The 15,703-nt window shown below is 37.0% G+C and overlaps 1 protein-coding gene across 2 annotated transcripts in view; it reads left to right on the top strand.

Moving 5' to 3' along the window:
• CAMKMT (calmodulin-lysine N-methyltransferase) overlaps nt 1-15,703 on the top strand; it is a 411,942-nt gene that overhangs the window by 16,274 nt on the left and 379,965 nt on the right. For both annotated transcript variants that reach the window (XM_033419162.2, XM_004265076.3), the window contains exon 3: nt 12,338-12,402. In XM_033419162.2, the coding sequence (XP_033275053.1) occupies nt 12,338-12,402 (65 nt within the window). The remainder of the gene's footprint in view (nt 1-12,337; nt 12,403-15,703) is intronic.

Below are 15,703 nucleotides of genomic sequence, written 5' to 3'. Positions count from 1 at the left end.
TATAGCTTAAAATTTGGGATTTGGATAAAAATTGACTAGAGTGGACAGGGGAATGCAATTAGGATCTGGTTTCATCATGTTGACTTATTAAAAACTCTAAATAGAAGGTAAAAACTTAAGGATTTGTGAGTTTGCCTGTACATTCATTATGAGATTGAAATTAGAATACCTCAACTGCCTGGCATTCTGATGGAGATAATTAGTTTAATCCTTGATTAGGAAGGAAAGAAAAATGCATTAAATGCTTACTGTTTGCCAAGTACAGTACTACGTGCTTTGATGTATTCTAATTCATGTACTCCTTACAATAAGTCTGTGAAGTAGGAATGAAGATGATTAAACAATTGGAAGATAGAATCTATAAGGATATTAAAGAGAAGGAGAAACAGAGTAATACCCCTACTGGTAGGGGTCTTCAGGTATAAAGTTCTAAAACTTATCTTCTACATCTACGGTGACAAGAGGCAGTAAGTGTAAACTGTACCAAGAATAACTTCCGGACATCTTCAAGGCCCTGGTAAGGCTTAGCCAGAGAGAATGTGAAACCTTCTGTTCTTGAGAGCTTTCAAAATAAGTCATGGTTCTCCACCTGGTGGAGATGGTGTTGATGTAGCACCAAGACACCTCTCCAACAGTTTGGTTCTTTGTGATATATCCATTTTTGAAAGAATAAATATATCTATATAAATATGATATTAAATCCTAGTTTATAGAAAGATGACAGGTGACTGAGCTAGAATTTAGGCCTCATTGGCTGCCAAGATTTTTCCTCTGTTTTTCAAACTAGCTAATATCTCTCCATATCAATAGTGCAAAAATAACAATAGCTTACACATACAGAATTCTAGAGCTGAATTCTGATCTTAGAAAAAAAATAATCCTAACAACATTAATAATGACTGACAATTGAGTGCCTACTATGTGACAAGCACTGTTGTGAATGGTTTACATGTATAAGCTTATTTAATTCACATAGCACCTCCTGAGGTAAATACTGTTTTTATCCTCATTTTACAGATGAGAAAATAACTCGATTGAGGGCACACAGCCAATAATTGGTTGTGCCCCTATTTAAACCCTGGTGGTCTGGTTTCATGCCTGTATAATACTTTTAAAAACTTTTGTTTTGAAATAATTACAGGCTCTCAAAAAGCTGCAAAAATAGTACAAGGAGTTCCATGTACCCATCACCCAGCTGTCTCCATCAGTAACATCTTATATAATGATAGTCACAGCCTGCACTTTTAACTTCTATCCTGCCACTTGTGCGGCAGTCATATATACATTTATTCACTTTTCAGATGAAGGGATTGAGGCCTAGATAAACTAATTTCCTCATTGATTATTCTGAGCATTCCATTTCTTACTCCATAATCCTGATACCGTATAGGAAATCACTGATATTACTGTAATTGCTTAGGAAGGGCAGGATTTCTGCCAAGAATAGTTCATTCCATTCCATTGCCAATTTTGTTCATGTTGATTTCTTATGGTTACCACTTCTCCTTGTTTACTGTTATCTGCCCAACATGGATTTCCATTCTTGCTCCTTTGATATCTTGTATCAACTCTTTTGTCAGTCTTTCCATGCCATTTCTTTAGCTACTTTTATCTGTTTTCTTCAGTGTTATTTGAATTGTGAGCACTCTAAAGTTTAAAAAAATTACTTGTAATAGCCAAAAGTAGTGGCTTGGAAAGTTGTTTTGAAATGCAGTACCATCATCGTCTTCTATATTTTTTAAGTTTATTAACGCTATGCAGTGAAAAAAAGTGGTGAATAGTTTTTAAATAAATCAGTAAATTCATTTCCCTACATATTGATTTATGTTCCTTTAAAGTTTTATTAGACTTGAAATGAATACCTTAAGAGAGTAAATAACTAGATATTCGTGAATTCAGAGTACATAGTTGTATATTGTTTATATTATTAAAAGGTATATAAGCAGTGGCCTGAATTAAAATTTTGATCATTTCCTGTCAGCTTTACATGATGATACTTAAAATGAAGGAATAAAGAATTTCCCCTGGTGACTTTTCATCAGAAGCAAAAGTCTGGACAATGTAAAAGTTAGGTTATGAATTCTCCAAGATCTGTTGTCTTTTCTGTATATCTGAGGATGGTCGACTCTTTGCTCCAAAGTGAATGTTGAGACTTAGTAAATTAAAATCCAGGGTATGGCTCCTGCTTTATTCCTTGGCAAAGTCTTCTTGTTTCCCTGGTGTTCATTTCTTAGAATTTTATAGAAGAGGTTCTTGCTATTAGATAGATGCATATATAGAAAACTAATATATACCAGGAGGTGTTTATACTAAAAATCCTTCATTAAAAATTCCTTGTTCCTGGGACTTCCCTGGTGGTCCAGTGGCTAAGACTTGTGCTCCCAATGCAGGGGGCCCAGGTTTGATCCCTGGTGAGAGTACAGTGGCTAAGACTTGCGCTCCCAATGCAGGGGGCCCAGGTTTGATCCCTGGTGAGGGAACTAGATCCCTCGTGCTGCAACTAAGAGTTTGCATGCTGCAACTAAAGATCCCATGTGCCGCAACTAAAAAAGATCTCGCATGCTGCAACTAAAAGATCCCACACGCCGCAGCAAAGATCCCATGTGCCGCAGCTAAGACCCGGCACAGCCAAATGAATGAATGAATGAATGAATAAATAAATAAATAAATATATATATATGAAGGGACTTCCCTGGTGGTCCAATGGTTGTGAATCTGTCTTGCAGTGCAGGGGATGTGGGTTTGACCCCTGCTCAGGAAACTAAGATCCCATGTGCCATGGGGCAACTAAGCCCATGTGCCACACTACTGAGCCTGTGCGCCACAACTAGAGAGAAGTCTGCGCACCACAACGAAGAGCCTGTGTGCCACAACGAAAGATCCCACGTGCTGCAACTAAGACCTGATGCAGCCAAAAAATATATATCTATATCTATATATATATATATATTTTAATAGATCTTTATTGGAGTATAATTGCTTCACAATACTGTGTTAGTTTCTGTTGTACAACAAAGCGAATCAGCCGTATGCATACATGTCCCCATACCCCCTCCCTCTTGAGCCTCCTTCCCATCCTCCCTATCCCACCCCTATAGATCATCTCAAAGCACCGAGCTGATCTCCCTGTGCTTTGCTGCTGCTTCCCACTAGCCAACTATTTAACGTTCAGTAATGTATATATGTCGATGCTACTCTCACTTCACCCTCCTACTCCATGTCATCAAGTCCATTCTCTATGTCTGCCTCTTTATTCCTGCCCTGCAACTAGGTTCATCAGTACCTTTTTTTTTTTAGATTCCATATATATGCGTTAGCATACGGTATTTGGTTTTCTGTTTCTAACTTACTTCACTCTGTATGACAAACTCTAGGTCCATCCACCTACTACAAATAACTTGATTTTGTTTCTTTTTATGGCTGAGTAATATTCCATTGTATATATGTACCACATCTTCTTTATCCATTAATCTGTCAATGGACATGTAGGTTGGTTCCATGTCCTGGCTGTTGTAAATAGTGCTGCAGTGAACATTGTGGTGCATGTCTCTTTTTGAATTATGTTTTTCTCAGGGTATATGCCCAGTAGTGGGATTGCTGGGTCATATGGTTGTCCTATTTTTAGTTTTTTAAGAAACCTCCATACCGTTTTCCGTAGTTGTTGTATGAATTTACATTCCCACCAACAGTGTAGGAGGGTTCCCTTTTCACCACACCCTTTCCAACATTTATTGTTTCTAGCTTTTTTGATAATGGCCATTCTGACTGGTGTGAGGTGGTACTTCATTATAGTTTTGACTTGCATTTCTCTAATAATTAATAACATTGAGCATCTTTTCATCTGCCTCTTGGCCATCTGTATGTTTTCCTTGGTGAAATGTCTATTTAGGTCTTCCACCCATTTTTTAACTGGATTGTTTGTTTTTCGATATTAAGTTCCATGATCTGTTTGTATATTTTGGAGATTAATTCTTTGTTGTTTCATTGGGAAATATTTTCTCCCATTCTGAGGGTTGTCTTTTTGTCTTGTTTATGGTTTCCTTTGCTGTGCAAAACCTTTTAAGTTTAATTAAGTCCCATTTGTTTATTTTTGTTTTTATTTCCATTACTCTAGGAGGTGGGTCAAAAAAGATCTTGCTGTGATTTATGTCAAAGAGTGTTCTTCCTATGTTTTCCTCCAAGAGTTCTGTGTCTGGTCTTACATTTAAGTCTTTAATACATTTGGAGTTTATTTTTGTGTTTGGTGTTAGGTAGCATGCTAATTTCATTCTTTTACATGAAGCTGTCCAGTTTTCTCAGCACCACTTATTGAAGAGGCTATCTTTTCTCCGTTGTATGTTCTTGCCTCCTTTGTCGTAAATTAGATGCCCATATGTGCGTGGGTTTATCTCTGGGCATTATCTGGTGCCATTGATCTATATTTCTGTTTTTGTGCCAGTACCATACTATTTTGATTACTGTGGCTTTGTGGTATAGTTTGAAGTCGGGGAGCCTGATTCCTCCAACTCCATTTTTCTTTCTCAAGTTGCTTTGGCTATTTGGGGTCTTTTGTGTTTCCATATGTATTGTAAGATTTTTTGTTCTAATTCTGTGAAGAATGCCATTGGTAGTTTGATAGGGATTGTACTGAATCTGTAGATTGAATTGGGTAGTAGATTGCTTTGGGTAGTATAGTTATTTTCACAATATTGATTCTTCCAATCCAAGAACGTGGTATATTTCTCCATCTGTTTATGTTATCTTTGATTTCTTTCATCAGTGTTTTATAGTTTTCTGAGTACAAGTGTTTCACCTCCTTAGGCAGGTTTATTCCTAGGTATTTTATTCATTTTGTTGCAATGGTAAATGGGAGCGTTTCCTTAATTTCTCTTTCTGATTTTTCATTGTTGGTGTATAGGAATGCCAGAGATTTCTGTGCATTAATTTTGTATCCTGCAACCTTACCAAATTCACTGATTAGTTCCAGTAGTTTTCTGGTGACATCTTTAGGATTTTCTATGTATAGTAAAAAACTGTATTAAAAAAAAATTCTTCTCCTTGTCTTATAAGTTGCAATTTCTTGTTGTATAGAGATTACTGTATAGATACTAGAAATTGTTGTTCCCCGCCCCTGTATTTTAACTTAATTTCAGTGTAGTAGGAATTTGCATATTCTGGAAACTTTAAAATACTTCCATTTATATTCAGAACCATAAAAGTGCCTGAGTTATTCATTTATAAATGTATACATGTCTTAGGTATAGAAGAAGCTGAGAGGCCTGAACTGTCCTCCTTTCTTTGAATGACTCCTGTTGCTATGGTAATTGCTGAATTAGAAGCCTAGCATTCTTGCGTTTTGGCCTGTCCTGGAGGCTTAGAATGGGCAAGAAGTCAAGAATGACTTTGTAGGGCTTCCCTGGTGGCGCAGTGGTTGAGAGTCCGCCTGCCGATGCAGGGGACGCGGGTTCGTGCCCTGGTCTGGGAAGATCCCACATGCCGCGGAGCGGCTGGGCCCGTGAGCCATGGCCGCTGAGCCTGCGCGTCCAGAGCCTGTGCTCTGCAACGGGAGAGGCCACAGCAGTGAGAGGCCCGCATACCACAAAAAAAAAAAGAACTGTAGTACAGCAAATGCACTGCATTGAGATCATGTATTGCTTCTCTAAGGAAAGGAAAAAAAATAAAACAAACCCTCACCCCACTGGATTTAGTATGTACCCTGTGAGCTCACGCTGAATAAAAACTTGTGATGGGAATGATATGCTTATGAAATTAGATGTATGAAATTAGATGTATAGATTATCCTTATATATGTAGTATATCATAGGTGCCCCTTTAAAACTTGGCAAGGTTGGTATCTGAGGCAAATATGAATACTGAATTTATATTTGTTTATTTATTATTTTTAATTTAAATTTATTTATTTATTTGTTCATTTTTGGCTGCGTTGGGTCTTCGTTGCTGCGTGCAGGCTTCCTCTAGTTGCAGTGAGCAGGGGCTAGCTACTCTTTGTTATGGGTGCGCAGGCTTCTCATTGTGGTGGCTTCTCTTGTTGCGGAGCATGGGCTCTAGGCACGTGGGCATCAGTAGTTGTGGCTCGTGGGCTCTAGAGCTCAGGCTCAGTAGTTGTGACTCACGGGCTTAGTTGCTTTGCAGCGTGTGGGATCTTCAGGGACCAGGGCTCGAACTTGTGTCCCCTGCATTGGCAGGTGGATTCTTAACCACTGTGCCACTTAGGGAAGTCCCTGAATTTATATTTAAAAAATACAGTTTTAATGTTAGTAGTGCTGTTTACAACAGTGGTGAATATTAAAGCAGCTTTTGTTCTCTTGTATTTTATTTTGTATTTTAGAAGGAACTTTATAGGAGCTTCAAAATGTGGTGCAGTGTATGTAGAAAATAAAAAGACTAATCCATTGAGTCATGTTTTCATGGAGCTTAAGTCACAGATATGGGCTAATTATAACTTAATTTTCTAGGTTATTTGAAGTTCAATCATGATTGTGTAGTTTGCTTACATATACATATATTCAAAGTTTCAGTAAATTGAAATATTCCCTAGATACTTTTTCAAATTTTCATATATTATGTAGAAATAATCTTTTAGTTTCCTATAACTAGTAGATGTAAGACTGAAAAAAAAAAACTCTTCAGCCATTTATTTTTGAAAGATCTCCAAAGTAGTTGCATGGAAAATCAACTTTTTAAACCTCTTTGTCCTTATGCAGCCTCTTAGGACCCATTCTGCTCTCTGGCTTACTTTTTCTGATTTTGGGACCACTTTTCTTTTTAATCAAGGTAAAATTAATCATTTTAACCATTTTAAATTCAGTATATTCACGATGTTGTGCAACCATCACCACTCTCTAATTTCCGAAGCTTTTCATCAACCCAAAAGGAAGCCCCATCCCCATTACTAGTAACTCTCCATCTTCCTCCTCCCCCTAGCCCCTGGCAACCACTTATCTACTTTCTGTCTATATGGATTTGCCTATATTGCCTATTCTGGACATTTTATATAAGTAGAATCATATGATATGTGGCCTTTATATTTGGCTTCTTTCACTTAGCATAATGTCTTCTGATTCATCCATGTTATAGCATATACCAGTACTTCATTCCTTTATTATGGCTGAATAATAGTCCATTGTACGGACAATACCATATTTTGTTTATCCCTTCATCAGTTGATGGACATTTGGGTAGTTTCTACTTTTTGGCTATTATGAATAATGCTACTATGAACATTCATGTACAAGTTTTTATGTGAATGTTTAAGTTTTAAATTCTTTCTTTTAGGTATGTACTGAGGGGCAGAATTACTGGGTCATGTAGTAACTCTTTGTTTAACTTTTTGAAGAATGGCCAGATTGTTTTCCACAGTGGCTGTGCCATTTTACCTACTGGGAATATATGAGGGTTCTAGTTTCTCCCCATTCTTGCAAGCACCTATGATTTTTCCTATATTATTATTATTTTGTATTATTGCCATTCTAGTGGGTGTAATCTTACTGTTGTTTTGATTTGCAGTCCCCCAGTGACTAATTATGTTATATGTTTTTTCATGTGCCCATTGGCCATTTGTATAACTTCTTTGGAGAAATGTCTATTCAAGTCCTATGCCCATTTTTAATTGGGTTGTTTGTCTCTTTGTTATTGAATTTCAGACTTCTTTATATATTCTGGATACTTAACCCATATCAGATATGTGATTTGCAAATATTTTCTCCCATCTTCTGGGTTATCTTTTCACTTTCTTGATAGTGTCCTTTGGTGTACAAAAGTTTTTAGTTTTGTTGACGTTCAATTTATCTATTTTTTTCTTTTGTTGTTTGTGTTTTGGGTGCCATATTTAGCCCTCACTTACTTTTAACCTCTGGTTTCAATCTCTTGATACCTTTAGGCTTCAAATTTTTCTCTGGTAGCTTTTTTTTTTTCCCCCTCTTCAGATAATTATCTGCCCCAGTTACTTGCTCCTTAATCCTTACCCCATAGGCCATTCTTTAGAAAAACTCAAAGGTCCTCAGTTCTAGCATAGCTTTAGGTGCTTGTGAAAAAAATTTCTTGGCTTTGGGAAGAAAAAACTGGCTACTGGTAAACTTTTTTCCAGCTTTGTTGAGATATTGATATAATTGACATATAACATTGTGTAAATTTAAGGTATACACTGTGTTGACTTGATTCACTTATATATTGCAAAATGATTAGTACCATACTACTAGCTAACACTTCTATCATGTCGCATAATTATCATTTCTTTTTTGTGGTGAGAATATTTAAGTTAAAGGCTTGGGAAACAAGTTAAAGCTTCGGAGTTTAGGAGAAGATGGAGTGAACTTTTTATACCCTGGATATGTTAGCAAAATATTATGACTGTTATATAACATTAATTATCAGTGTAATGGTAAAACTGAAGTTTGGTAAGGTCCCTTCCTTGCAGGTATTGCTGTCTAATAACCACATTGTGCAGGCAGGACCTAGGTAAACAGTTGAAAGATTAAGGGTAGACAAGATCTTATAGAGTTGACACTTGAATAAAGTATAGATGACTCTGAACAAAGAAAAGTCCTTGAGTTTGGGCCAATTGAAAGGGAACTTGAAATAATCAAACTGAATCTTTACCACACTGTGTTCATGGCAGTTTTCCTATAAGTAGGACTAATTCTTATACCATTGAAGACAATGATTGTTGACATTTTTCTTTCATGAGATGCCATCTTTTAGGGTTCCTAGACTTCGTAGATAAATGATTTTCATTTTTGTAAGTTACTTAGAGGTATAGGATTAGTTTTCCTGTCTCCCCACCCTGATCCCATTTAATGTCATAGGGTATACTTTCTGCTTCTTGGCTTCAAGAAATAATGCTTTCAAGAAGACAAGTTTTGTGTCACACTTTCTATTTTTAATACTGCTTTTAACTTTTAAACATGCATTTTACTTTACCCCAGTTTCTGCTTTTTAGAAATATTTAACTTCTTGCAAAATATATGTACCTTTTTTTTTTAACTCTTGTCTCAGATTTCTTTTCAAATGTTTATTTCATCTTGATGAGAGAGAGAGAGAGATAGAGTGACAGAGAGAGCGTGCGAATGTGCATGAGAGAATGTCCTTATTAAAACTAGGCCATAAAGCAATTTCACTTTTAGTTATTTATCCTAAAGAAATAATCAGAAAGGGGCTCAATGCTATTTCTACAAGGATGTTCATTGAAACAGTATGCATAAAGCACAAAAGTGGGCATAATCTAAAAATCCATCGTAAGGTGTTGGTTCAGTAAATTATGGTGCATTCATTGGACTACTTGGCAGCCATTAAAATCATGTTGCAGGAGAATATTTAATGATGTGGGAAACTTTATAATATGTTAAATGAAAAAATACAAATTGAAAAACCGTATGGACAATGTGCTCTCAGTTATTTAATGACAGGTCTATGAGCATAGCATAAAATTTGAAGGCTGTATACCAAACTATTAACTGTGGTTACCTCTGCATGATAGGATTATGGGCAGTTTTTTCTTGAGGAAACTGTATATTGCTTTTATATTTAGGAAAAAGTTTTTTGAGTTCTAAGCTGTATTGCTGATCATTTTAATAGCTTCATCTTGTGCTTTAGATGTTTAATGCTTTGTTCTTTTTCCTCTCTTGTCTGACATGTATGTTGTAGTTTCCTAACATGGAAAAGTTAGGCGTAATTAACCTCTTCTAGAATCTTGCATCCACAGAGAAGGTGCAGAATCATTGTGTTATGAAGATGAAAGTTGGATTTGTGGTTGATAACTTCATTGCCTTAGGTTATGATATTGTTGAACCAAATGGTTATTGGGCCAGTGATTATTGCAGATACTTTTTGCATCCTCACTTGGTCACTCCATGAAGGAACTTGGTCTCTGTGATAGAAATAAAATGTTGTTCTGAAAAGGGTATTACAGTTTACATGTGTTCTCTTACTATGTGTATTAGCTTGCTAGGGCTCCCAGAACAAAACACCGCACATTGGATGGCTTAAACAGCAAGATTATTTTCTCACAGTTTGGGGTCTAGAAGTCTTGGATCTAGGTGTTGCAGGTTTGGTTTCATCCAAGGCCTCTCTCTTTGACTTGCATGTGGCTGCTCTCTTGCTGCCTCTTCACGTGATTGTCCCCCTGTGCACATGCCTTGTTGTCTCTGTGTGTCCTAATCTTTTTTGGTAAGGATATATATATATATATAATATTATATATATATATAATATATATATAAAATATATTATATATATATATTAGGGTTCACCCTAATGACCCAATTTTAACTTAATTAACTCTTTGAAGGCCCTATGTCCAAATTCAGTTGCATTCTGAGGCACTGGGGGTTAGGGCTTCAACATATGAATTTTGGGGAGACACAGTTCAGTCCATAATAGTATATATCATTTGTGATGAGTTTTAATGACAAAGTAGTATGGATGAAGTAAATTTTATTGTGAATTATTAATGGTTATTATAAACTATTACAACATCCGAAAGAACTACAGCTGTAAGTTATATAGGGGAGAATGTAGAAGATTGTAGATGTGTTAGCACCAACTTTTTGTAATCACCACTGGAAGAGTAACTCAGACTCTATGACCTATTGATTCAGGTCACACCTAATGTGATTCAGGAGTCCTGGCTAACACAACACTGCCACTAAAATTTGGGAAATGTATTGGTAATACGCCTTCTGCCATTCTTTGAAATAATTTTTTTTTTTTCTCCTAGCTGGGCTACATGACAGGACCCTGTGGTGGCTGGTGTCTCATGGTCCTAGAGAAATTTGTAGACCCTCTACCTTATATACTCTTACATGTGACAATGGTGATTGTTTTCTCCCCAATGAATCCTGGGGCTGACCTGGACTTTTAACCCACACTGCTACAGTTTCCTGCTTGTGGATCCTTCCTAGGGGTCTCATAGAGTGGGACCTGTTTTGTGATGTATCCAAAACTGATCTCTTTTGGGTTAGTAATTCCTTAAGGGAATGTTCTTGTTGAAATACAAAACATTTTCATTTTCTACCTATATTTGGGAGACCGAAGGTGACTATCTCTTAGGAAATATAGTCCAGAGTTTTAGTTTTTCTGTTTCATTGTTACTGTGTTAATGTAGTTACGATCTATAATATTGGTGGAATTATTTAAGCTTCAGGAGTGTCAGACTGGATTTAAAGTTTTTCCTCATTCAAATAAAGGCATACTGTGTTTATGTGTTATAGGCGTATAATGCATTTATGTAGATGTGTGTATATATTCACACACATACTTGGTAAGATAGTTTGATTAAAAAATGAGAAATTTGGGCTTTTATGGGTAATTGCTCTATTTTTAACTTAGTGTGGTCATGGAAGGATCATGGAATATGAAATTCAGATTTTAGCTCTTCCAGTTACTTGCTGTGTGATCATAGGCAAGTCTTTGAACAAATCTTCACTCCTTATAATTGAATAAGAAACAGTAACTGGGGGCTTGCCTGGTGGCACAGCAGTTAAGAATACGCCTGCCAATGCAGGGGACACGGGTTTGAGCCCTGGTCCGGGAAGATCTCACATGCTGCAGAGCAACTAAGCCTGTGCGCCAGAACTACTGAGCCTGTGCTCTAGAGCCTGTGAGCCACAACTACCGAGCCCGCGTGCTACAACTATGGAAGTCCATGCGCCTAGAGCCTGTGCTTCGCAACAATAAAAGCCTCTGCAATGAGAAGCCCGCACACCACAATGAAGAGTAGCCCCCGCTTGCCGCAACTAGAGAAAGCCCGCGTGCAGCAATGACGACCCAATGCAGCCAAAAATAAATAAATAAATAAATTTATTTAAAAAAAAAAAAGAGGAATAGAATTAAGATCAGTGAGCAAGATACAAAACATTTTCCCCCTGACATTTAGCACTCCCTGTAAATGGAATGTGCAGACCTGAAGGTCTGTTAGTTCTTTGTGACTGAAGTTCTGAATTTGTTGGGTCATAATAGAAGGAACTTATGTATTGTGGAGTGTGGTAATGAAAGTTGATTGTTTATTTTCATTTTGAGAGTCTCAAAGTGTAGGGTTTTGTTGTCTTTATAAAGGTAAATAATTTGTCACATTTACATAATTAAAACAATAAAAATAAAAATATTTATTAGTACTTTAAAGTGTAGATTAATCATCAAGAAATGTCATAACATTAAATATCCGAAAGACTCATCTGTTATTTCTTTTCCTTCTCCCTCTAGTGGGCAGAAATATTTTAAAAACACCACATGGAAAGGGTTATGAGTATTGAGCGTATCACAATATAGTCTCAGCTTTTTAAAAGATTAATAAATGTTAATATTTCGGAATCATTAAAGAAAATGCTTTATTCCTTTCTAGGCATAATAGTGGATCTTTGAATGTTGAAGATGTTCTTACCAGCTTTGACAATACAGGAAATATTTGTAAGTTATATACCCACTGTATAGAAATATTTTTAGTGTTTTTAAAGTGAATTTTAAATTTTTTTCACAGTGTTTATTTTATTGACGTGTGTGTGTGTGTGTGTGTGTGTGTGTGTGTGTGTATGACAGAACATAGGTCAGGAGGAACACTGGATTCTCCAGTACTATCCCTTTTGTTTCTTGTTTTCGTTTTGACCTTTTCAGTTAATCAGCCCAACAGAGGGGCTGTCTCTCCCTTCTTTGCTGTGTTTGGGTGTGTGTGTTTCTACTTCTTGCTTCTTCTCTCTTTCACTAAAGAGTGAACCCAGAACATTTTTCTTTGCTGCTAATATACTTTAATACCAGAATGATTTTATTTTATGCATTATTATAATATTATAGGATATATCAATTTCTTATCTAAGTCTCTGATTAAGTCATAATAGATTTCTCCACTGAGAAAATCATTTAATTATAATGTCATGTAATGAAAGAAATCAAACAAGAAATATCTTTATATCACTGTGTTAAACAACATACCATGATAGAAGCGGTGTACTCCTTTATGTGTTGCATAGGCTATTTTTCTTAAGATAGTGGATAATCAATGAAATATTACCATTTTAAATGTAAAAATTGTGCTCAAATACTTCTCAGGAAATTTCACAACTGTAACTACTTATTGTCTGAACTAAAATAACATATTCTGCTAACAGTACTACGTTATCAAATGCTTTCTAATTTTCGATCTGCATAGAATAATGTCCAGCAATACTCAGGCAATGATTTTGTTCTTATGCCCACACGATGGCAAGCTTTTGATTGTGGAGAAAAAAATTTATGTATTTTGTCACTAAGGAATCTAACTATCCTAAAATTATCCTAAAATATTTAAAATAATGTAGGTTTCTTTTTCATGGATAGTGTTAAGTATACCTTTTAGTTTCTCTGTGTTGGCACTTGCTGAATTCTTTCCCAGTATTTTTCTTGGGGGTTGGGGCAAGGTCTGGGTAAGGGATACTAATGGTGGTTGAGGACACATTCTCCTTTAGTTCTGTGGTAATGTAAAATATCATTAAGTCAGGCTTATGCATACCCAATTTAGGAACATAATTCTAGAATGTTAAATGTGGATTTTTGATTTGGTAATGTAAAAATCAAGTACTGTTCCCAATGGCTCAGTATGAAGTAGGGCCACTAGCTGGCAGCATTATGTAAAATAAAAATATTTTCCTAAAGGTCTAAGCTATTATTTTGTGTATGAATAATATGTTACACCCCCCCCACCGTAAGTTGTTGTTGCATTGACAAATACAGAAATTGTATGTTAAAAGCTTTTTCTTTTCCCACTGCTGCCCATCGTTTGGTAGAAAGGTTTAAGCCTTTGGATTGAGACACACCTACATTTGAATCTTGGTTCTGAAATTAATCTTGAGCAATTTATATTATCTCTGTGAACCTCAGTTTTTTTTCATCTCTTAGAACTGGAAATAATGTATGGAAAGTGTATAACATACTGTATTCCTCATACTTGATACTCGGTAAATGAAACTCTTTATTATTAGCAGTGGTGAGTACCTCTAAAGCTTTGCAGTTTTTTTTCTAATAATGCAGAAAGTATTTTTAAAAATTATTCTGGGGCTTCCCTGGTGGCGCAGTGGTTGAGAGTCCGCCTGCCGATGCAGGGGACATGGGTTCGTGCCCCGGTCCGGGAAGATCCCACATGCCGCGGAGCGGCTGCGCCCGTGAGCCATGGCCGCTGAGCCTGCGTGTCCGGAGCCTGTGCTCCGCAACGGGAGAGGGCACAGCAGTGAGAGGCCCGTGTACAGCAAAAAAAATAAATAAATAAATATTCTGATGTTTTAAAATAAACTATTTTGATTGAACTAACAAGGTGGGAAAATAGATCAAATTAGAAAAATAGTAATTTATTAAAATGTCATAAATGTGGTCTTTTTTAAAAAAATAAATCTATTTATTTATTTAGTTTTGGCTGCCTTGGGTCATTGTTGCTGCGCAGGCTTTCTCTAGTTGTGGTGAGCAGGGGCTGCTCTTCATTGTGGCGTGCGGGCTTCTCATTGTGGTGGCTTCTCTTGTTGTGGAGCACGGGCTCTAGGCGTGTGGGCTTCAGTAGTTGTGGCACACGGGCTCTAGAGCGCAGGCTCAGTAGTTCTGGTGCACGGGCTTAGTTGCTGCGCAGCATGTGGGATCTTCCCGGACCAGGGAATCGAACCCGTGTCCCCTGTATTGGCAGGCGGATTCTTTTTTTTAAATTCTTTTTTGCGGTACGCGGGCCTCTCACTGCTGTGGCCTCTCCCGTTGCGGAAAACAGGCTCTGGATGCGCAGGCTCAGCGGCCATGGCTCACGGGCCTAGCCACTCCACGGCATGTGGGATCTTCCTGGACCGGGGCACGAACCCGTGTCCCCTGCATCGGCAGGCGGACTCTCAACCACTGTGCCACGAGGGAAGCCCGGCTGGCGGATTCTTAACCACTGCACCACCAGGGAAGTCCATAAATGTGGTCTTAAAAACCTGAATGTATTGCCAAGTAAGAAGTGATAAAAATAAGACTTCTTAAAACATTTTGTTTAGTGTAACTTTTATATTATACTCTTTAAAAATGTATAATGATACTTCAACCTAATGTAAAATTGATAAATTCCTGTTACAATAAAGTAAATCTTGATTATAACTTTTATATAATCTTTGCCAAGGCTTGAAGTGATCAAGGATTGAAAAAGTGATTTCTCACTTGATGTCTCAAATGTTTGATTTTACTCTAATGGTGACATTAGATTGAGTTTGTGACTGGAAAACCCAGCAGAGGGCGCTAAAATCACAATTCTGTCTCAACAGATCAATATAACTGGAATAAATACCTTGAATAGTAACCCTAAGCTTTCATCATGTAAACATAGAAATATGTATGTGTAAACATCTGTATTTGATTTATTTCTTATGTATTTAATATATTCAACAATTCATTAATACAAAAGAATAGATTTTCCTGACTGATATTTTTCTTCATTTTTTTTCATTTCTTTTTTTAAACAGGACAATTTATTTTTATTGTTAATTAATTAATTAATTAATTAGTTATTGGCTGTGTTGGGTCTTCGTTGCTGCACGCGGGCTTTCTCTAGTTGCAGCGAGAGGGGGCTACTCTTCGTTGCGGCGCGTGGACTTCTCATTGCAATGGCTTCTCTCGTTGCAGAGCATGGGCTCTAGGCACGTGGGCTTCAGTAGTTGTGGCACACGGGCTCAGTAGTTGTGGCTCGTGGACTTTAGAGCGCAGGCTCAGTAGTTGTGGCGCACATGCT

This window comes from Orcinus orca, chromosome 13 (genome assembly GCF_937001465.1).
Source record: "Orcinus orca chromosome 13, mOrcOrc1.1, whole genome shotgun sequence".
Lineage (NCBI taxonomy): Eukaryota > Metazoa > Chordata > Mammalia > Artiodactyla > Delphinidae > Orcinus > Orcinus orca.
The sequence above is the reverse complement of the archived record's forward strand: the minus strand, read 5'-3'. Positions and strand labels throughout refer to the sequence as shown.